Here is a 25,621-nt window from a genome sequence, read left to right as displayed (position 1 = left end):
GCAGGTACCACACTGTGAACAATGCTGTTACCTGCAGGAATAGGGCTGGGAACACAAGCAGGCACTGAGTGAGTAACATGGATGGAGGCTGATTGATTGGCAATGGAGTCTGCATTATTAGCAATGGAATCTAATTAGCAATGGAGTCTTATTTATTGGCAATGGAGTCTTATTTATTGGCAATGGAGTCTTATTTAATGGCAATAGATTCTTATTTATTGGCAATGGAGTCTTATTTATTACCAATGCAGGCAAATTAGCAATTGAGTCTTATTAATTGGCAGTGGAGTCTAATTAGCAATGGAGTCTTATTTATTGTCAATGGAGTCTTACTTATTGGCAATGGAGACTTAGTTATTAGCAATGGTGTCTTATTAATTAGCAACAGACTTTTATTTATTGTCAATGGAGTCTTAGTTACTGGCAGTAGAGTCTTATTTATTGGCAATGGAGTCTTATTTATTAGAAATGGAGTCTTATGTATTATCAATGGGGTCCGATTAATTGGCAATGGAGTCTTAATTATTGGCAATGGTGTCTTAATTATTAGGAATGGAATGTTATTTATTATCAATGGAGTCTTATTAATTGGCAATATAGTATTATTATTAGCAATGGAGTCTTATTTATTGACAGTAGAGTCTAATTAGCAATGGAGTCTTTATTATTGGCAGTGGAGTTTCATTTATTGGCTATGGAGTTTCATTTATTGGCTATGGAGTTTCATTTATTGGCTATGGAGTCTTATTTATTGGCTATGGAGTCTTATTTATTGGCAATGGAGTCTTATTTATTGGCTATGGAGTCTTATTTATTGGCTATGGAGTCTTACGTATTAGCAGTGGAGTCTCGGACATTGGCAGTGGAGTCTTATTTATTAGCAGTGAAGTGTTATTTATTGGCAATGGATTCTAATTAGCAAAGGAGTCTTATTTATGAACTATGGAGTCTTATTTATTAGAAATGTTGTCTTATTTACTGGATATGGAGTCTTATTTATTGAATATGGAGTTATATTTATGGGCAGTGGAGTCTTATTATTAGCTACGCAGCATTATTAATTAGCAATGGAATCTTAGTAACAAAGGAGTATAATTAGCAATGGAGTATTATTTATTAGCAATATAGTCTTAATTATTGGCAATGGAATCTTATTTATTAACAATGGACTCTTATTTACTGGTAATTGAGTCTCATTTATAGGCAATGGATACTTCTTTATTAGCAATGGAGTCTTATTCATTGGCAGTGGAGACTTATTTATATGCAATGGATTCTTATTTATTAGCAATGGAGTCTAATTAGCAATGGAGTCTTATTAATTGTCAATAGGGTCTTAATTATTGGGAATGGTGTCTTAATTATTCACAATGTAGTCTTTTTCATTGGCAATATAGTATTATTATTGGCAATGGAGCATTATTTATTGGCAATGGAGTCTATTTATTAGCAATGGAGTCTTATTTATTGGCAAAGGAGTCTTATTAATTAGCAATGGAGTCTTATTTATTGGCCTTGGAGTTCTATTTATTGGCAATGGAGATTCATTAATTTGCAGTGGAGCCTTACTTATTCACAATGGAATCTCATTATTACCAATGGAGACTTATTTATTAGGAAGTGAATCTTAATTCTTGTCAATGCAGTCTTAGTTATTAGCAATGGAGTCTTATTTATTAGAATTGGAGTCTTATTTATTAGCAATATAGTCTTCCTTTGCAATGGAGTCTTATTTATTGGCAGTGGAGTCTTATTTATTGGAAATAGAGTCTTACTTATTAGCAATGGAGTTTAAGTTACTGGCAATGGATAATAATTAGCAATGGAGTCTTATTTATTGGGAATGGACTCTTATTTATTGGCAATGGAGTCTTATTATTAACACTGGAACTTTACTAGCTCTAAAGCGGAATTAGTATTTGACGGAGCATTATTAATTAGCAATTGGCCATTATTATTACGATGGAGGTGATGATGATGGAGATAGATGATCCTACCGCACACAATGGGGTCCTTCAGGCACGGGATGATCCTACCGCACACAATGGGGTCCTGCAGGCAATAAGATGATCCTGCAGCCAATCGGTGACTGGTGTTTCATTGTGCACACAGATGCTGAGCTGACACACATGGATGCGGAGCGGCAACAATCTGGACTCAGTGGAGGAATCCAACGTACAGGGCGGATTAATAAAGGCTTCAGCACTGCAAGAGGAACAACAGGGTGAGTATGCGGTGTGAGGGGTGTATTATTATACACACACACAGATACACACACAGATATACACACACAGATATATACACACACAGATATATACACACACAGATATATACACACACAGATATATACACACACAGATATATACACACACAGATATACACAAACAGATATATACGCACACAGATAAATACGCACACAGATAAATACGCACACAGATAAATACGCACACAGATATACACACACAGATATACACACACAGATATACACACACACAGATATATAAACACACAGATATATACGCAAACAGATATACACACACAGATATAGACTCACGCAGATATATACACACAGATACACACACACAGATACACACACTCACAGATATACACACACAGATATACACACCCAAATTTATAGACATACCCCCACATTTATAGACACTCCCCCACATTTATAGACACACCCACAATTATAGACACCCCCACATTTATAGACACACCCACATTTATAGACACACCCACATTTATAGACACCCCCCCACACTTATAGACACCCCCCCACACTTATAGACACCCCCCCACACTTATAGACACCCCCCCACACTTATAGACACACACACACTCTTATAGACACACACACAAATTTATAGACGCACACACACACTTATAGACACATACACACACTTGTAGACACACACATATTTATAGACACACACACACTTATAGACAAACACACACTTTTATAGACGCACACACACATTTAGAGACACACACCCATATTTATAGACACACACACACTTATAGACAAACAAGCACTTATAGACGCACACACACACGTATAGACGCACACACACACTTATAGACACACATCCCCACATTTATAGACACCCCCACATTTATAGACACACACACACACTTAAAGACACACAACCACACTTATAGACACAAACACACACTTATAGACACACACACACACTTATAGACACACACACACACATTTATAGACACACACATTTATAGACACACCTCCACATTTATAGATGCACAAACACACTTATAGACACACACACACTTATAGAAACACACAAACATTTATAGACACACACACACACTTATAGACACACACGCACTAATAGACGCACACGCACTTATAGACGCACACACACACATTTATAGACACACACACACATTTATAGACACACCTCCACATTTATAGATGCACAAACACACTTATAGACACACACACACTTATAGAAACACACAAATATTTATAGACACACACACACACTTATAGACGCACAAACACATTTATAGACACACACCCACATTTATAGACACACCCACATTCATAGACGCCCCCATTTATAGACACACGCACACAGATACACACACAAATATATACACACACAGATATACGCACACAGATATTCATGCGCACAAATATACACGCGCACAGATATACACGCACACAGATATACACGCACACAGATATACACGCACACAGATATACACACACAGATATACACACACTGATATACACACACACACAGATATACACACACACAGATATACACACACACAGATATACACACACACAGATATACACACACACAGATATACACACACACAGATATACACACACACAGATATACACACACACACAGATATACACACACTGATATACACACACTGATATACACACACACACAGATATACAGAAACAGATATACACACACAGATATATACACACACAGATATATACACACACAGATATATACACACACAGATATATACACACACAGATATATACACACACAGATACACACACACAGAGACATACACACACAGATATACACACACAGATTTACACACATTTATATACACGCCCCCACATTTATAGACACGCCCCCATTTATAGACACGCCCACATTTATAGACACACACACACATTTATAGACACACACACAGACACACACACACTTATAGACACACACACACACTTATAGACACAAACACACATTTATACACACACACACTTATAGACACACACACACACTTATAGACACACACACACACACTTATAGACACACACACACTTATAGACACACACACACTTATAGACACACACACATTTATAGACACACACACAAACTTATAGACACACACACACTTATAGAAACACACAAACACTTACAGACACACACACACACTTATAGACACACACACACTTATAGACACACACACACACACTTATAGACACCCCCCCACATTTATAGACACCCCCACATTTATAGACACACCCCCACATTTACAGACACCCCCACATTTATAGACACGCCCACATTTATAGACACGCCCACATTTATAGACACACCCCCACGTTTATAGACACACCCCCACGTTTATAGACACACCCCCACGTTTAAAGACACCACCACATTTATAGACACGCCCTCATTTATAGACACGCCCCCACATTTATAGACACGCCCCCACATTTATAGACACGCCCCCGTTTATAGACACGCCCCCGTTTATAGACACGTCCCCATTTACAGACACGTCCCCATTTACAGACACGCCCACAGATATACTCACACACAGATATACTCACACACAGATATATGCGCACAGATATACACGCGCACAGATATACGCACACAGATATATACACACACACAGATACACACACACAGATACACACACACAGATACACACACACAGATACACACACACAGATATACGCACAGATATACGCACAGATATACGCACACACAGATATACGCACACAGATATACACACCCCCACGTTTATAGACACACCCACATTTATGGACGCAACCCCACATTTATAGACGCGCCCCCACATTTATAGACACACCCACATTTATAGACACACCCACATTTATAGACACACCCACATTTATAGACACGCCCACATTTATAGACACACCCCCACATTTACAGACACGCCCCCATTTATAGACACACACACAAATATACACACACACATACAAATACACACACAGATACATAAACACACAGATATACACACACAGATACACACGCGCACAGAAATACACGCACACAAATATATACGAGCACAGCTATACACACACACAGATATACACACACACAGATATACACACACACAGATACACACACACAGATACACACACACAGATACACACACACAGATATACACACACAGATATACACACACAGATATACACACAGATATACACACACACAGATATACACACACACAGATATACACACACACAGATATACACACACACAGATATACACACACAGATATACACACACAGATATACACACACAGATATATACGCACACAGATATACACACACAGATATATACGCACACAGATATACACACACAGATATACACACACACAGATATACACACACACAGATATACACACACACAGATATACACACACACAGATATACACACACACAGATATGTACACACACAGATATGTACACACACAGATATGTACACACACAGATATGTACTCACACAGATATGTACTCACACAGATATACACACAGAGATATACACACACAGAGATATACACCCACAGAGATACACCCACATTTATAGACACCCCCACATTTATAGACACCCCCACATTTATAGACACACCCCCACATTTATAGACACCCCCACATTTATAGACACCCCCACATTTATAGACACACCCCCACATTTATAGACACGCCCCCATTTATAGACACCCCCGCATTTATAGACACCCCCACATTTATAGACACACTTCCACATTTACAGACACACCCACATTTACAGACACCCCCACATTTATAGACACACCCACATTTATAGACACACCCACATTTATAGACACACCCACATTTATAGACACACCCACATTTATAGACACCCCCCCACACCTATAGACACACACACACTTATGGACACACACACGCTCTTATAGACACACATACACTTATAGACGCACACACACATTTATAGACACACCCCCACATTTATAGACACACACACACAGATATACACACACAGATAAATACACACACAGATATATACGCACAGATATACACACACACAGATACATACACACACAGATACAGACACACAGATACACACACACTGATACAAACACACACAGATACTCACACACACAGATAAACACACAGATATACACACACAGATATACACACACGAAGATATACACGCACAGATATACACGCACAGATATACACGCACAGATATGCACGCACAGATATGCACGCACAGATATGCACGCACAGATACGCACGCACAGATACGCATGCACAGATATACACACACCCCCAAATTTATAGACACACTCCCATTTATAGACACACACACACTTAGAGACACACACACACACTTACAGACACACACACATTTATAGACGCACACACACAATTATAGACGCACACACACTTATAGACACATACACACACTTATAGACGCACACACACACTTATAGACGCACACACATTTGTAGACGCACACACACTTATAGACACACACACACACTTATAGACACACACACATTTATAGACACCCCCACATTTATAGACACACACACACATTTACAGACACACACACACACACTTATAGACACACACACACTCTTATAGACACACACACATTTATAGACGCACACACACACTTATAGACGCACACGCACTTATAGACACAAACACACTTATAGACACACACACACTTATAGAAACACACAAACACTTACAGACACACACACGCACTTATAGACACACACACGCACTTATAGACACACACACGCACTTATAGACACACACACGCACTTATAGACGCACACACATTTATAGACGCACACACATTTATAGACGCACACACACACTTATAGACGCACACACACACTTATAGACGCACACACACACTTATAGACGCACACACATTTGTAGACGCACACACACTTATAGACACACACATGCACTTATAGACACACACACGCACTTATAGACACACACACACACACTTATAGACACACCCACATTTATAGACACACCCCCACATTCATAGACACGCCCCCATTTATAGACACACGCACACTGATACACACACAAATATATACACACAGAGATATACACGCACAGAAATGCACGCGCACAGAAATGCACGCGCACAGAAATACACGCACACAAATATACACACACAGATATATAGGCACACAGATATACACACACAGATATACACACACAGATATACACACACAGATATACACACACAGATATACACACACAGATAAACGCACAAATATATACGCACAAAAATATATACGCACACAGATATATACGCACACAGATATATACGCACACAGATATATACGCACACAGATATATACGCACACAGATATATACGCACACAGATATACACGCACACAGATATACACACCCCCACATTTATAGACACCCCCACTTTTATAGACACCCACACATTTAATGACACCCCCACATTTACAGACACGCCCCCACATTTACAGACACACACACACATTTATAGACACACAGATATACACACACACAGTTATATACGCACACAGATACATAAGCACACAGATATACACACACAGATATACACACACACAGACATACACACCCCCACGTTTATAGACACCCCCACATTTATAGACACACCCCCACATTTATAGACACACCCACACACTTATAGACACACCCCCACATTTATAGACACACCCCACATTTATAGACACACCCACACACTTATAGACACACCCCCACATTTATAGACACGCCCACACATTTATAGACACACACACACATTTATAGACACACACACACATTTATAGACACACACACACACTTATAGACACACACACACATTTATAGACACACACACACATTTATAGACACACACACACATTTATAGACACACACACACATTTATAGACACACACACACACTTATAGACACACACACACATTTATAGACACACACACACACTTATAGACACGCCCACATTTATAGACACGCCCACATTTGTGTGCCCCCAGTGGCGCTGTGGTTTAAGCTGCTGCCTGCGGCACAGGAGGGCCCGGGTTCGAATCCCCCCTGTGGCGCAGGGGTAGAAGTGCCACTTCGCTACACAGAGGGCTCGAAACCCGGGAGTTGGACTCGATGATCTCTAAGGTCCCTTCCAACTCGCACGATACTATGATACTATGATACTATGATTTATAGACACACCCACATTTATAGACACACCCACATTTATAGACACAATCACAGTTATAGACACAAACACACACTTATAGACACACACACACTTGTAGAAACACACACACTTGTAGACACACACACATTTTTGTAGACACACACACACTTATAGACACACACATGCATTTATAGACACACACACGCATTTATAGACACACACACGCATTTATAGACACACACACACTTATAGACACACACACGCATTTATAGACACCCCCACATTTATAGACACGCCCCCACATTTATAGACACCCCCACATTTATAGACACCCCCACATTTATTGACACACCCCCACATTTATAGACACACCCCCACATTTATAGACACACCCCCACATTTATAGACACACACACACACATATAGACACACACACACACATATAGACACACACACACACATATAGACACACACACACTTATAGACACACACACACACTTATAGACACACACACACACTTATAGACACACACACACACTTATAGACACACACACACATTTACAGACACACACACACTTATAGAAACACACAAACACGTATAGACACACACACACATTTATGGACGCACCCCCACATTTATAGACACCCCCACATTTATAGACACACCCACATTTATAGACACACCCACACACTTATAGACACACACACTTATAGACAAACACACACACTTATAGACGCACACACACTTATAGACGCACACACACTTATAGACGCACACACACTTATAGACGCACACACACACACTTATAGACGCACACACACATAGACACACACACACATAGACACACACACACATAGACACACACACACACTTGTAGACAAACACACATTTATAGACACACACACACTTGTAGACACACACACACACTTGTAGACACACACACACACTTGTAGACACACACGCATTTATGGACACACACGCACTTATGGACACACACGCACTTATGGACACACACACATTTATAGACACACACGCACTTATAGACACACACGCACACTTATAGACACACACGCACACTTATAGACACCCCCCCACATTTATAGATACGCCCCCATTTACAGACACGCCCCCATTTACAGACACGCCCACATTTACAGACACGCCCACATTTACAGACACGCCCACATTTACAGACACGCCCCCACATTTACTGACACGCCCCCATTTATAGACACGCCCTCATTTATAGACACCCCCACGTTTATAGACACGCCCACACGTTTATAGACACGCCCCCACATTTTTAGACACGCCCCCACATTTTTAGACACGCCCCCATTTACAGACACGCCCCCATTTACAGACACGCCCCCACGTTTATAGACACGCCCCCACGTTTATAGACACGCCCACATTTACAGACACGCCCCCACATTTACAGACACGCCCACATTTACAGACACGCCCACATTTACAGACACGCCCCCACATTTACAGACACGCCGCCATTTACAGACACGTCCCCATTTACAGACACGCCCCCACGTTTATAGACACGCCCCCACGTTTATAGACACGCCCCCACGTTTATAGTCACGCCCCCACATTTACAGACACGCCCCCATTTACAGACACGCCCCCATTTACAGACACGCCCCCATTTACAGACACGCCCCCATTTACAGGCACACACACAGATATACTCACACACAGTTATACACGCACAGAGATATACACGCACAGAGATATACACGCACAGAGATATACACGCACAGAGATATACACGCACACAGATATACACGCACACAGATATACACGCACACAGACATACACACCCCCACGTTTATAGACACCCCCACATTTATAGACACGCCCCCACATTTATAGACACGCCCCCACATTTATAGACGCACGCACACAGATACACAAACGCACAGATACACGCGCACACAGATACACGCGCACACAGATACACGCGCACACAGATACACGCGCACACAGATACACGCGCACACAGATACACGCACACAGATACACGCACACAGATACACGCACACAGATACACGCACACAGATACACGCACACAGATACACGCACACAGATACACGCACACAGATACACGCACACAGATACACACACACAGATACACACACACAGATACACACACACAGATACACACACACAGATACACACACAGATACACACACACAGATACACACACAGATACACACACACAGATACACACACACAGATACACACACACAGATACACACACACAGATACACACACACAGATACACACACACAGATACACACACAGATATATACACACAGATATACGCACACACAGATATACGCACACACAGATATACGCACCCCCACGTTTATAGACACACCCACATTTATAGACGCAACCCCACATTTATAGACACACCCACATTTATAGACACACCCACATTTATAGACACACCCACATTTATAGACACACCCACATTTATAGACACACACACACACTTATAGACACACACACATTTATAGACGCACTCACACACTTATAGAAACACACAAACACTTATAGACGCACACACACATTTATAGACGCACACACCCACATTTATAGACGCACTCACACACTTATAGAAACACACAAACACTTATAGACGCACACCCCCACATTTATAGACGCACGCACACTCTTATAGACGCACGCACGCACACTTAGAGACAGACGCACGCACGCACACTTAGAGAGAGACGCACGCACGCACACTTAGAGAGAGACGCACGCACGCACACTTAGAGAGAGACGCACGCACGCACACTTAGAGAGAGACGCACGCACGCACACTTAGAGACGCCCGCACGCTTAGAGACGCCCGCACGCTTAGAGACGCACGCACGCTTAGAGAGAGACGCACGCACGCACACACAGAGACGCACGCACGCACACACAGAGACGCACGCACGCACACACAGAGACGCACGCACACACAGAGACGCACGCACGCACACACAGAGACGCACACACACACACAGAGACGCACACACACACACAGAGACGCACACACACACACAGATATACGCACACACAGATATACGCACACACAGATATACGCACACACAGATATACGCACACACAGATATACGCACACACAGATATACGCACACACAGATATACGCACACACAGATATACGCACACACAGATATACGCACACACAGATATACGCACCCCCACGTTTATAGACACACCCACATTTATAGACGCAACCCCACATTTATAGACACACCCACATTTATAGACACACCCACATTTATAGACACACACACACACTTATAGACACACACACATTTATAGACGCACTCACACACTTATAGAAACACACAAACACTTATAGACGCACACACACATTTATAGACGCACACACCCACATTTATAGACGCACTCACACACTTATAGAAACACACAAACACTTATAGACGCACACCCCCACATTTATAGACGCACGCACACTCTTATAGACGCACGCACGCACACTTAGAGACAGACGCACGCACGCACACTTAGAGAGAGACGCACGCACGCACACTTAGAGAGAGACGCACGCACGCACACTTAGAGAGAGACGCACGCACGCACACTTAGAGAGAGACGCACGCACGCACACTTAGAGAGAGACGCACGCACGCACACTTAGAGAGAGACGCACGCCCGCACGCTTAGAGACGCCCGCCCGCACGCTTAGAGACGCACGCACGCTTAGAGAGAGACGCACGCACGCACACACAGAGACGCACGCACGCACACACAGAGACGCACGCACGCACACACAGAGACGCACGCACACACAGAGACGCACGCACGCACACACAGAGACGCACACACACACACAGACGCACACACACACACAGAGACGCACACACACACAGAGACGCACACACACACACACAGAGACGCGCACACACACACAGAGACGCGCACACACACACAGAGACGCGCACACACACACAGAGACGCGCGCACACACACACAGAGACGCGCGCACACACACACAGAGACGCGCGCACACACACACAGAGACGCGCGCACACACACACAGAGACGCGCGCACACACACACAGAGACGCGCGCACACACACACAGAGACGCACACACACACACAGACGCACACACACACAGAGACGCACACACACACACAGACGCACACACACACACAGACGCACACACACACACAGACGCACACACACACACAGACGCACACACACACACAGACGCACACACACACACAGACGCACACACACACACAGACGCACACACACACACAGACGCACACACACACACAGACGCACACACACACACAGACGCACACACACACACAGACGCACACACACACACAGACGCACACACACACACAGACGCACACACACACACAGACGCACACACACACACAGACGCACACACACACACAGACGCACACACACACACAGACGCACACACACACACAGACGCACACACACACACAGACGCACACACACACACAGACGCACACACACACAGACGCACACACACACAGACGCACACACACACAGACGCACACACACACACAGACGCAAACACACACTTAGAGACGCACACACACACTTAGAGACGCACACACACACTTAGAGACGCACACACACACTTAGAGACGCACACACACACTTAGAGACTCACACACACACTTAGAGACTCACACACACACTTAGAGACGCACACCCCCACATTTATAGACGCACACCCCCACATTTATAGACGCACACCCCCACATTTATAGACACCACCCCACATTTATAGACACCACCCCACATTTATAGACACCACCCCACATTTATAGACACCACCCCACATTTATAGACACACACCCACAGATACAGGCACACAGATGCACACGACCGATACAGGCACACAGAGAGACAAGCTCAGAGAGAGACACACAGGGACGCACACACTCGGCCGCACACACAGATTGGAGTCTTTATTGGCAATTCCATTTTATATATTGGCAATGGTTTCATTTATTGGCAATGGAGCCTTTATTGTTAACAATGGTGTCTGATAATCAGTATAGGCTTACTTATTGGCAATGGAGTCTTATTTATTGGTAGTGGAGTCATATTCTGCCCCCCAAGTTCGTTTCTGTTCCCCCGTGGCACCATTCAGTTCTTTATTGCTGCTGTTGCTCCTCCATTGCAGTTCTGCGCTGTGTCCACCAGGCAGCGCTATTGTTGCTCCCATTGCTGTTACTTGGGCTGCAAAGCAAAGGGAGTTTTACATTGCTGCTATTCATGTCCTATATGGCTGGACTTAGGGGGCGCGACGCATAGGCTCTACCTGGGGGCAGAATATGATGGTGGCACTTGGGGGGCAGAATATGATGGTGGCACTTGGGGGGCAGAATATGATGGTGGCACTTGGGGGGCAGAATATGATGGTGGCACTTGGGGGGCAGAAGAGGATGGCGGCACTTGGGGGGCAGAAGAGGATGGCGGCACTTGGGGGGCAGAAGAGGATGGCGGCACTTGGGGGGCAGAAGAGGATGGCGGCACTTGGGGGGCAGAAGAGGATGGCGGCACTTGGGGGGCAGAAGAGGATGGCGGCACTTGGGGGGCAGAAGAGGATGGCGGCACTTGGGGGGCAGAAGAGGATGGCGGCACTTGGGGGGCAGAAGAGGATGGCGGCACTTGGGGGGCAGAAGAGGATGGCGGCACTTGGGGGGGCAGAAGAGGATGGCGGCACTTGGGGGGGCAGAAGAGGATGGCGGCACTTGGGGGGGCAGAAGAGGATGGCGGCACTTGGGGGGCGCAACGCATAGGCTGTACTTCGGGGCTATGGGATCTTATGGGGTCTTTATGGGGTACTATGGGGTCTTATGCGGTTCTGTGAGACCCAATACGGTCCTATGGAGTCCTTATGGGGTCTAATGGGGTCCTATAAGGTGTTATGGGGGCCGTATGGGCTCCAATGGGGTCTAATGGGGTCCTATGGGCTTTTATGGGGTTTTAATGGGGGCCTATGGGGTCTTATGGGGTTGAATTGGGGGGCAGAAGAGAATGAATGGATTTGGGGGGGCATAGACCTCCTATGGGGTCTCTTTGGGGTCTAATGGGGTTCTTATGGCGTCTTAAGGGGTCTCTTTGGGGGGCAGAAGGCGAAGGCGGGCTGGGCTTGGGGGGGCAGAATGCTGCTTACCTGCAGCAATAGGGCTGGGAACACACAAGTAGAAGGCTGAGGTACTCAACCACATTTTTACCTCTGTGTTCTCTGATCGCTGCTCATTATACACAGCCCTCGCCTTTGCTTTGGGAGGGAGGGATGGAGGAAGCGACGCCAGCCCTGCTGGTTCCCTCCTTGTCCCGCGCTGTGAGTGACATCCACCTTTAGATGTCCTAAGGACCTGAAAACCAGGACTCTGTGGATCCCGATGAGACGCATCACAGAGTGAGGAGGTAATTCAGTGCTGCAGTCACCGAGCTGCTCTCAGTGCTGTGTGAGAAGTGGTGGCAGTCAGGTGCAGTCCTGGTGAGCAGAAACACGGCCAACATCGCACTCCTGTTTAGGAAGCGTAGAAGGGATGATGATGGGAACTGCTGACCCACCAGTCTCGCTGCTGTGCTGGGAACGACCACCAAGCAGATCCTCCTAGAAGAGAGCCAGGGCACGTGGAAGCTGGATGTGATGTGGGAGAACCGGCGTGGCTTCACCGAGGGCAAATCCTGCTTGACCGACCTGGTGGCCTTCTGTGACGGTGTCGGTGCAGGGATGGAAGGGGAAGAAAGAGCTGCTGATATCATCCAGCTGGAACTCAGCAAGGCCTCTGACGTGGGAGCCCACAGCATCCTCGGCTCCAAATGAGGAAGACACCAACTGGATGGGTGGACTTTGGATGCATGACCAACTCGCTGTACAACCAAGTCCAGACAACGGCGGCCAAAGGCTCCACGTCCAGATGGAGATGATGAAGATGGTGATGATGGAGATGATGACAATGATGACAACTGCAGCGACGAGCGGTGTGCCACAGCAATCACAGCTGTAGGAGATACTCTGCAATACATGATCATAGAATCATATGATGGCCTGCGCTGAGAAGGATCATTAACTATCATCGCCTTCCAACCCCCCTGCTATGGCTAAAATAACCAAGCACCACAGCAGGCTACACGCAGCCTAAACGGCTCCAAGGATGGGACAGACCAACTTGTGCCCCCTGTTCCACCCCGCTTCCTTCACCCCCAAAGCCCTGAAATAAAGAAAGGATGGGAAATGGCTCACCCACCTCTCCAAAGGAAGCAGATTCCAGACACAAATGCTGCTCTTTCTTCCCATCCTTAAACGCAGCCAAGAACCACAAAAAGTGGAAATCTAAAACCCAGTAATAAAGAAGGAATTTCTTACCACACTGCAAAGCCCAACACTCACTGTGCAGCCCAAAGGAAAGGCTCTTCAAGCACAGCCCTTAAATGTGGCTCAAGGAGGGGGGTGGAGCCAGGCTGGACCCAATCAGCTTCCAGCCCTGAACTGCTCCCACCTGTGCTCACTGGTAGTCACGCAGGAAGCCATGATTGGGGGCAGCACAGCACAGCTGCAGGCAATGCACCCGATTGGCTGCATTGCAATGCACCTGATTGGTGGACCCTGGCTCCGCCCCCTCCCAATCCTCATATAAGGGCTGCCAGTGGAAGGGAGGAGGTTTTTACTGCAGCTCCTTCTGCCGGAAGCTCTGCCCACATTGAGGAGCTCCTCTTCTCTGTTCTGCCTTCATTGCTGCTGTGTGTGACCGTTACCTGCCGTGCTGTGGTCCAGGACTGCGCTTCTCCGCCAGCGCTGCTGCATTGCCTGTTCTATTACTGCATTACAGCAGGCAAGGCCTTGCTCTGAGACTGCACTGATGGTGTGGGGTGAGAATGTGGGGCAGAGACAATGTGGGGGGTGATGTGAGTGAGTGACGCTGTGGGGCAATGAGGGAGATTGAGACGGTGGAGTGACGTTGACTTAGTGTTGGAAGGCCAGCAAGGACTGACCCAGAGGAGGGGTCATGCTTCACGTGGTATTTGTCTTTCATCTAAGGTATCCAGTCGAAACCAGTCCATTCCATCTGTCTTATGGTCTTCTTTCATCCGAGCTCTCCAAGCTAGACCGGTCCATTCCATCTGTCTCATGATCACCAACTTATTAACTACTAAATGACAACATCAGCACTATTTTTGTCTAACTCTACTGTTGATGATTTCACAACAGTCTAACACCCCTACATGGGTCATGGTTCTAATAGTCTAACATGACCTACATGGGTCATGGTTCGGTGCTATACAGGGGATAAATGAGGAGCATATTGGCTGAGATCTTTACCATGTTCCCATAAATGAGGAGCATATTGGCTGAGAAGTTGACCATGTTCCCATAAATGAGGAGCATATTGGCTGAGAACTTGACCATGTTCCCATAAATGAGGAGCATATTGGCTGAGAACTTGACCATGTTCCCATAAATGAGGAGCATATTGGCTGAGAACTTGACCATGTTCCCTATCAGTACAGAATGAGACATGGTGAATGACTGGACAGTGAATGACAGTTAATGGGTAGAGAATGAGAGACAGAGAGAGATTGCACAACGAGGGGCAGTGAAACATGACTGAGACACAGAACCATTGGACATTGAGTAGCAGTAAATAGAGATACAGAGATTAATAAATACATAGGATACAGAGAAAGACTGGACAGTGAGTGGCAGTTAATGGGTAGACCAGGAAACACAGACAGACTGGACACTAATTGGAAACGAAGGGTTAAAGAATGAGAAACACACCACGATTGAACAATGATTGGCAGTGAAGGCTAACACAAGCATTCACTTATTTATTTAAATAGATGGAGTCTAATTTATTGGCTATGGAGTCTAATTTATTGGCTATGGAGTCTAATTTATTGGCTATGGAGTCTAATTTATTGGCTATGGAGTCTAATTTATTGGCTATGGAGTCTAATTTATTGGCTATGGAGTCTAATTTATTGGCTATGGAGTCTAATTTATTGGCTATGGAGTCTAATTTATTGGCTATGGAGTCTAATTTATTAGCAATGGAGTCTAATTTATTAGCAATGGAGTCTTGTACTATGTATTATCAATGGGGTCCAATTAATTGGCAAAGGAGTCTTATTTATTGGAAAAGAGGTCCTATTTATTGCCAATGGAGTCTTAGTTATTGTCAATGGAGTCCTTTTTTAATAGCAATGGAGTCTTATCTATAGACAATCGATTCTAATAAGCAATGGAGTCTTATTTCTTGTCAGTGGACTCTTATTAATTTGGAATTGAGTCTTATTTATTGGCAGGGGGGTCTTAATTATTGGCAACGGAGTCTTAATTATTAGCAGAGGCACATATTTATTAATAACACATATTTATTAATAACAGTCGTAATTACTGGCAATATATTCTTAAGTATTAGCCATGGAGTTTTATTAATTGGCAATGTAGTCTTTTTTATTAGCAATGGAATATTATTTATTAGCAATGCAGTGTTACTAATTAGCAATGGAGTCTTATTTATTTGTTGTCAATGGAGTCGTATTTATTGGCATTGGAGTCGTATTTATTAGAAATGGATTGTTATGTCTTATAAATGGGGTCCAATTTATGGGCAATGGAGTCTTATTTATTAACAGTGGAGTCTTATTTATTAGAAATAGAGATATATTGGCAATGGAGTGTTTCTTAATAGCAATGGAGTCTTCTATATAGACAATTGAGTCTAATAAGCAATGGAGTCTTATTTGTTGGCAATGGAGTCTTATTTCTTGTCAGTGTAGTCTTATTAATTAGGAATAGAGTCTTATTGGCAGTGGTGTCTTAACGGCAATATAGTCTTAAATATTGGCAATGGAGTTTTAAATATTGGCAATGGAGTCTTATTTATTGTAGATAGAGTCTTATTTGTTATTAATGGAGTCTTAGTTTTTGGCAATCGAGTCTAATTTAGTAGCAATGGAGTCTAATAAGCAACAGAGTCTTAGTTATTAGCAATGGAGTCTTAGTTATTAGCAATGGAGTCTTAGTTATTAGCAATGGAGTCTTAGTTATTAGCAATGGAGTCTTAGTTATTAGCAATGGAGTCTTAGTTATTAGCAATGGAGTCTTAGTTATTAGCAATGGAGTCTTAGTTATTAGCAATGGAGTCTTAGTTATTAGCAATGGAGTCTTAGTTATTAGCAATGGAGTCTTAGTTATTAGCAATGGAGTCTTAGTTATTAGCAATGGAGTCTTAGTTATTAGCAATGGAGTCTAATATAATGGCAATATATTATTATTGTTGGCAATGGACTCTTGCTTGTTGGCAATTTAGTCTATTTATTGGCAGTGGAGTCTTAAGTATTGGCAGTGGAGTCTTAAGTATTGACAGTGGTGTCTTAATTATTGGCAATGGAGTCTTAATTATTGGCAATGGAGTCTTAATTATTGGCAATGGAGTCTTAATTATTGGCAATGGAGTCTTAATTATTGGCAATGGAGTCTTAATTATTGGCAATGGAGTCTTAATTATTGGCAATGGAGTCTTAATTATTGGCAATGGAGTCTTAATTATTGGCAATGGAGTCTTAATTATTGGCAATGGAGTCTTAATTATTGGCAATGGAGTCTTAATTATTGGCAATGGAGTCTTAATTATTGGCAATGGAGTCTTAATTATTGGCAATGGAGTCTTAATTATTGGCAATGGAGTCTTAATTATTGGCAATGGAGTCTTAATTATTGGCAATGGAGTCTTAATTATTGGCAATGGAGTCTTAATTATTGGCAATGGAGTCTTAATTATTGGCAATGGAGTCTTAATTATTGGCAATGGAGTCTTAATTATTGGCAATGGAGTCTTAATTATTGGCAATGGAGTCTTAATTATTGGCAATGGAGTCTTAATTATTGGCAATGGAGTCTTAATTATTGGCAATGGAGTCTTAATTATTGGCAATGGAGTCTTAATTATTGGCAATGGAGTCTTAATTATTGGCAATGGAGTCTTAATTATTGGCAATGGAGTCTTAATTATTGGCAATGGAGTCTTAATTATTGGCAATGGAGTCTTAATTATTGGCAATGGAGTCTTAATTATTGGCAATGGAGTCTTAATTATTGGCAATGGAGTCTTAATTATTGGCAATGGAGTCTTAATTATTGGCAATGGAGTCTTAATTATTGGCAATGGAGTCTTAATTATTGGCAATGGAGTCTTAATTATTGGCAATGGAGTCTTAATTATTGGCAATGGAGTCTTAATTATTGGCAATGGAGTCTTAATTATTGGCAATGGAGTCTTAATTATTGGCAATGGAGTCTTAATTATTGGCAATGGAGTCTTAATTATTGGCAATGGAGTCTTAATTATTGGCAATGGAGTCTTAATTATTGGCAATGGAGTCTTAATTATTGGCAATGGAGTCTTAATTATTGGCAATGGAGTCTTATTTATTGGTAATGGAGTTTTATTTCTTAGCAATGGAGTCTTATTTATTAACACTGGAGTCTAATTGGCAATGGAGTCTTATTTATTGGCAATGGAGTCTTATTTATTGGCAATGGAGTCTTATTTATTGGCAATGGAGTCTTATTTATTGGCAATGGAGTCTTATTTATTGGCAATGGAGTCTTATTTATTGGCAATGGAGTCTTATTTATTGGCAATGGAGTCTTATTTATTGGCAATGGAGTCTTATTTATTGGCAATGGAGTCTTATTTATTGGCAATGGCATATTATTGGCAATGGATTGTATTTTATTGGCAATGGAGTCTTACTTATTAGTAAATTAGCCTTATTTATTAGCAATATAGTATTATTTATTAGGAATGGAGTCTAAATAGCAATGGAGTCTTACGGGCAATGGAGTCATATTTATTGGCAATGGAGTCTAATTAGCAATGGAGTCCTATTACTTAAGAATGGATTCTTATTTATTGGCAATGGTGTTCTATCTATTGGCACATGAGTCTTATTTATTAGCAATAGAGTCTTATTTATTAGCAATAGAGTCTTATTTATTAGCAATAGAGTCTTATTTATTAGCAATAGAGTCTTATTTATTAGCAATAGAGTCTTATTTATTAGCAATAGAGTCTTATTTATTAGCAATATATTTATATTTACTGAATATGGAGTTTTATTTATTGGATATGGATTCTTATTTACTGGCAATGGAGTATTGTTTATTAGCAACGGAGTTTTAATTACTAATGTAATTCTATTTATTGGCAATGGAGTCTTAGTTGTTGGCAATGGAGTCTTACTAATTAGCAGTGGAGTCTTATTTAATAGCAGAGGAGATATATTTATTATCAATGTAGAATTAATTATTGCCAATATATTCTTAAGTATTAGCAATGGAGTCTTGTTTATTGGCAATGGAGTCTTGTTTATTGGCAATGGAGTCTTGTTTATTGGCAATGGAGTCTTGTTTATTGGCAATGGAGTCTTGTTTATTGGCAATGGAGTCTTGTTTATTGGCAATGGAGTCTTGTTTATTGGCAATGGAGTCTTGTTTATTGGCAATGGAGTCTTGTTTATTGGCAATGGAGTCTTGTTTATTGGCAATGGAGTCTTGTTTATTGGCAATGGAGTCTTGTTTATTGGCAATGGAGTCTTATTTATTGGCAAAGGTGTCTTATTAGCAATAGCATTTTAATTTATATCAATGGAGTCTGATTTATTGGCAATGGACATTTATTTATTAGCAATGGAGTCTTATTACTGGCCATGGAGTCTTAATAATTGGCAATGGTGCCTTAATGATTAGCAATATAGTATTATTTACTAGGACTGGAGTCTAAATAGCAGTGTACTCTTACTTACGGGTAATGGAGTCTTATTTATGGGCAATGGATTCTTATTTATTGGCATTGGAGTCTTATTTATTGGCAACGCAGTTTTATTATTGGCAATGGAGCCTTATCAATTAGCAACGCAGTCCTATTTATTAGCAATGGACTCCTATTAATTGGCAATGGATTGTAATTTATTAGCAATAGAGTCTTATTTATTGGCTATGGACTCCTATTGATTGCAGATGGATTCGTATTTAGTTCATATAAGTCTAATTCGCAATGGAGTCTTATTAGTGATAAGGTCTTATTTATCAGCACCGGAATCTCAATTCTTGGCATTATCATCTGATTTATTGCAAATGGAGATTTAATTATTAGCAATGGGGTTTTATTTATTGGCAGTTTAGTCTCTTTTATTGGCAATGGAGTCTTATTTATTAGCACTGGAATCTTACTTATTAGCACTGCATTCTTAGTTATTAACAATGTCTTCTTAATGGTTAGTATTGCAGTCTAATTAGCAATGGAGTCTTATATATTGGCAATGGAGTCTTATATATTGGCAATGGAGTCTAATGTATTGGCAATGGAGTCTAATGTATTGGCAATGGAGTCTAATGTATTGGCAATGGAGTCTAATGTATTGGCAATGGAGTCTAATGTATTGGCAATATATTATTATTACTGGCAATGGACTCTTGCTTGTTGGCAATTTAATCTATATATTGCCAGTGGAGTCTTAAGTATTGACAGTGGTGTCTTAATTATTAGCAATGGAGTCTTATTGATTGGCAATATACTATTATTATTGGTAATACAGTCTTAGTTATAGGCAATGGAGTCTAATTAGCAAGTGAGTCTTATTTGCTGGAAATTCAGTGTTATTTATTAGCGATACATTCTTATTTACTGGATATGGAGTTTTATTTAATGGATGTGGATTCTTATTTACTGGCAATGGATGATTATTTATTGGCAATGGAGTCTTACTAATTAGCATTGGATTCCTATGTACTAGCAATGGAGTCTTATTTATTAGCAACGGAGTATGCATTATTAATGTAATTCTATTTATTGGCAATGGAGTCTTAATTATAGGCTATAGAGATTTAATTATAGGCAATGGAGTCTTAATTACTGGCAATGAAATATTATGTATTAGCAATGGAGTGTTTTTTATTAGCAATGGAGTCTTAATTATTAATGGAGTCTGATTTATTGGCAATGGAGTCGTACTTAATGGCAATGGAGACTTAAAGGCAATGGAGTCTTATTTATTAGCAGTCAAGTCTCAAATATTATCAATATAGACTTATTTATTACCAGTGGAGTCTTATTTATTACCAGTGGAGTCTTATTTATTACCAGTGGAGTACTATTTATTACCAGTGGAGTCTTATTTATTACCAGTGGAGTCTAACTTATTGGCTATGGAGTTGTAGATATTGGCAATGGAGTCTCATTTATAGGCAATGGTGTCCTATTTATTAGCAGTGGCGTCTAATTAGGAATGGAGTCTTATTTATCAGCAATGGAGTCTTCTTAATTAGGAATGGAGTCTTATTAATTAGGAATGCATTCTAATTAGCAATGGAGTCTTCTTTATTGGCAATGGAGTCTGACTTAATTATTGGCAATGGTGTCTTATTTATTAGCAATGGTGTCTTATTAAATAGCAATGGATTCTAATGCATTAGTAATGTTATTTATTGATAATAGATTCTAAATAGCAATGGAGCCTTAGTTATTAGCAATGGAGTGTCATTTATTGGCAATGGAGTCTAATTAGCAATGAAGTCCTATTAATTAAGAATGGAGTCTTATTTATTGGCAATGGCATATTATTAGCAATGGAGTCTTACTTATTATTGTCAATGGCATCTTAGTTATTATTGGTAATGGAGTCTTACTTATTGGCAATGGAGTCTTAGGTATTTATTGGCAATGGAGTCTTATTTATTGGCAATGGAGTCTTATTTATTGGCAATGGAGTCTTATTTATTGGCAATGGAGTCTTATTTATTGGCAATGGAGTCTTATTTATTGGCAATGGAGTCTTATTTATTGGCAATGGAGTCTTATTTATTGGCAATGGAGTCTAATATAATGGCAATATATTATTATTGCTGGCAATGGACTCTTGCTTGTTGGCAATTTAGTCTATTTATTGCCAGTGGAGTCTTAAGTATTGACAGTGGTGTCTTAATTATTAGCAATGGAGTCTTATTGATTGGCAATATAGTATTATTATTGGTAATACAGTCTTAATTATTGGCAATGGAATCTTATTTATTAGCATTATATTCTTATTCACTGAATATGGAGTTTTATTTAATGGATATGGATTCTTATTTACTGGCATTGGAGTATTGTTTATTGGCAATGAAGTCTTACTAATTAGCAATGGATTCTTATGTACTAGCAATGGAGTCGTATTTATTAGCAACGGAGTATTCATTATTATGTAATTCTATTTCTGGCAATGGAGTCTTAATTATAGGCAATGGAGTCTTAATTATAGGCAATGGAGTCTTAATTATTGGCAATGGAGTCTTAATTATTGGCAATGGAGTCTTAATTATTGGCAATGGAGTCTTAATTATTGGCAATGGAGTCTTAGTTATTGGCAATGGAGTCTTAGTTATTGGCAATGGAGTCTTAATTATAGGCAAAGGAGTCTTAATTATAGGCAAAGGAGTCTTAATTATAGGCAAAGGAGTCTTAATTATAGGCAAAGGAGTCTTAATTATAGGCAAAGGAGTCTTAATTATTGGCAAAGGAGTCTTAATTATTGGCAAAGGAGTCTTAATTATTGGCAAAGGAGTCTTAATTATTGGCAAAGGAGTCTTAATTATTGGCAAAGGAGTCTTAATTATTGGCAAAGGAGTCTTAATTATTGGCAAAGGAGTCTTAATTATTGGCAAAGGAGTCTTAATTATTGGCAAAGGAGTCTTAATTATTGGCAAAGGAGTCTTAATTATTGGCAAAGGAGTCTTAATTATTGGCAAAGGAGTCTTAATTATTGGCAAAGGAGTCTTAATTATTGGCAATGGAGTCTTAATTATTGGCAATGGAGTCTTAATTATTGGCAATGCAGAACTACTTATCATTAATGGATTCTTATTTCTCAGCAACGGATTCTTAATTATTAGCAATAGAGTCCTATTGATTGGCAATAGAGTCTTATTTATTGCCAATGCAGTCTTATTAGCAATGGTGTCTTATTTATTAGCAATGGAGACTTATTGGCAACGGAGTCTTATTTATTAGGAATGGTGTCTTATCTACTGGCAATGGAGTCTGATTGTGTTGGAGTGTTACTTGTTGGCAATGGAGTCTTATTTATTGACAATAGAGTCTAATTAGCAATGGAGATTGATCAGTAATGGAGTCCTATTTATTGGCTATGGAGTCTTATTTATTAGCAATGGATTCTTGTATTATTTATTATCAATGGGGTCCTATTAATTGCCCAAGGAGTCTTATTTATTGGACAAGGAGTCCTATTTATAGGCAATGGAGTCTTATATATTATCAACAGAGACTTATTTATTAGCAATGGAGTCTTATTAATAATCAATGGAGTCTTACTAATTAGGAATGGATTCTCATTTATTGGCAATGGAGTCTTAATTATTGGCAATGATGTCTTATTAATTAGGAATGGAGTCTTATTTATTGGCAATGGCATATTATTGGCCACGGAGTCTGACGTCTGATTGGCCACGGAGTCTGACGTCTGATTGGCCACGGAGTCTGACGTCTGATTGGCCACGGAGTCTGACGTCTGATTGGCCACGGAGTCTGACGTCTGATTGGCCACGGAGTCTGACGTCTGATTGGCTACGGAGTCTGACGTCTGATTGGCTACGGAGTCTGACGTCTGATTGGCTACGGAGTCTGACTTCTGATTGGCTACGGAGTCTGACTTCTGATTGGCTACGGAGTCTGACTTCTGATTGGCTACGGAGTCTGACTTCTGATTGGCTACGGAGTCTGACTTCTGATTGGCTACGGAGTCTGACTTCTGATTGGCTACGGAGTCTGACTTCTGATTGGCTACGGAGTCTGACTTCTGATTGGCTACGGAGTCTTATTATTTAGCAATGGAATCTAATATATTAACAATAGAGTTTAATATGAGAGCGTGTCTAATTTATGAGCAATGCAGCCTAATGAGCAATGGAGCCTAATATGGAGCCTTAATTATGGGCAATGGAGCCTTAATTATGGGCAATGGAGCCTTAATTATGGGCAATGGAGCCTTAATTATGGGCAATGGAGCCTTAATTATGGGCAAT

At 41.4% G+C, this 25,621-nt stretch overlaps 1 protein-coding gene across 3 annotated transcripts in view; it reads right to left on the bottom strand.

The window, feature by feature from the left end:
- LOC140252191 (uncharacterized) overlaps positions 1-25,621 on the bottom strand; it is a 98,810-nt gene that overhangs the window by 11,722 nt on the left and 61,467 nt on the right. For 2 of the 3 annotated variants that reach the window (XR_011903563.1, XM_072336561.1), the window contains 2 exons: positions 13,581-15,550; positions 2,037-2,205 (listed from right to left, as the gene is read on the bottom strand). Coding sequence is in view for 1 of the 3 variants with exons in the window: in XM_072336561.1 (XP_072192662.1) it covers positions 2,037-2,205; positions 13,581-13,662 (251 nt within the window). In the remaining 2 variants the exon portion in view is untranslated. Of the gene's footprint in view, positions 1-1,997; positions 2,206-13,580; positions 15,551-25,621 lie in introns of all 3 variants that reach the window. The other variant, XR_011903564.1, reaches the window with a different exon arrangement.

This window comes from Excalfactoria chinensis, chromosome 4 (assembly GCF_039878825.1).
Source record: "Excalfactoria chinensis isolate bCotChi1 chromosome 4, bCotChi1.hap2, whole genome shotgun sequence".
Classification (NCBI taxonomy): domain Eukaryota; kingdom Metazoa; phylum Chordata; class Aves; order Galliformes; family Phasianidae; genus Excalfactoria; species Excalfactoria chinensis.
This window is presented reverse-complemented; position numbering and strand designations above follow the sequence as displayed.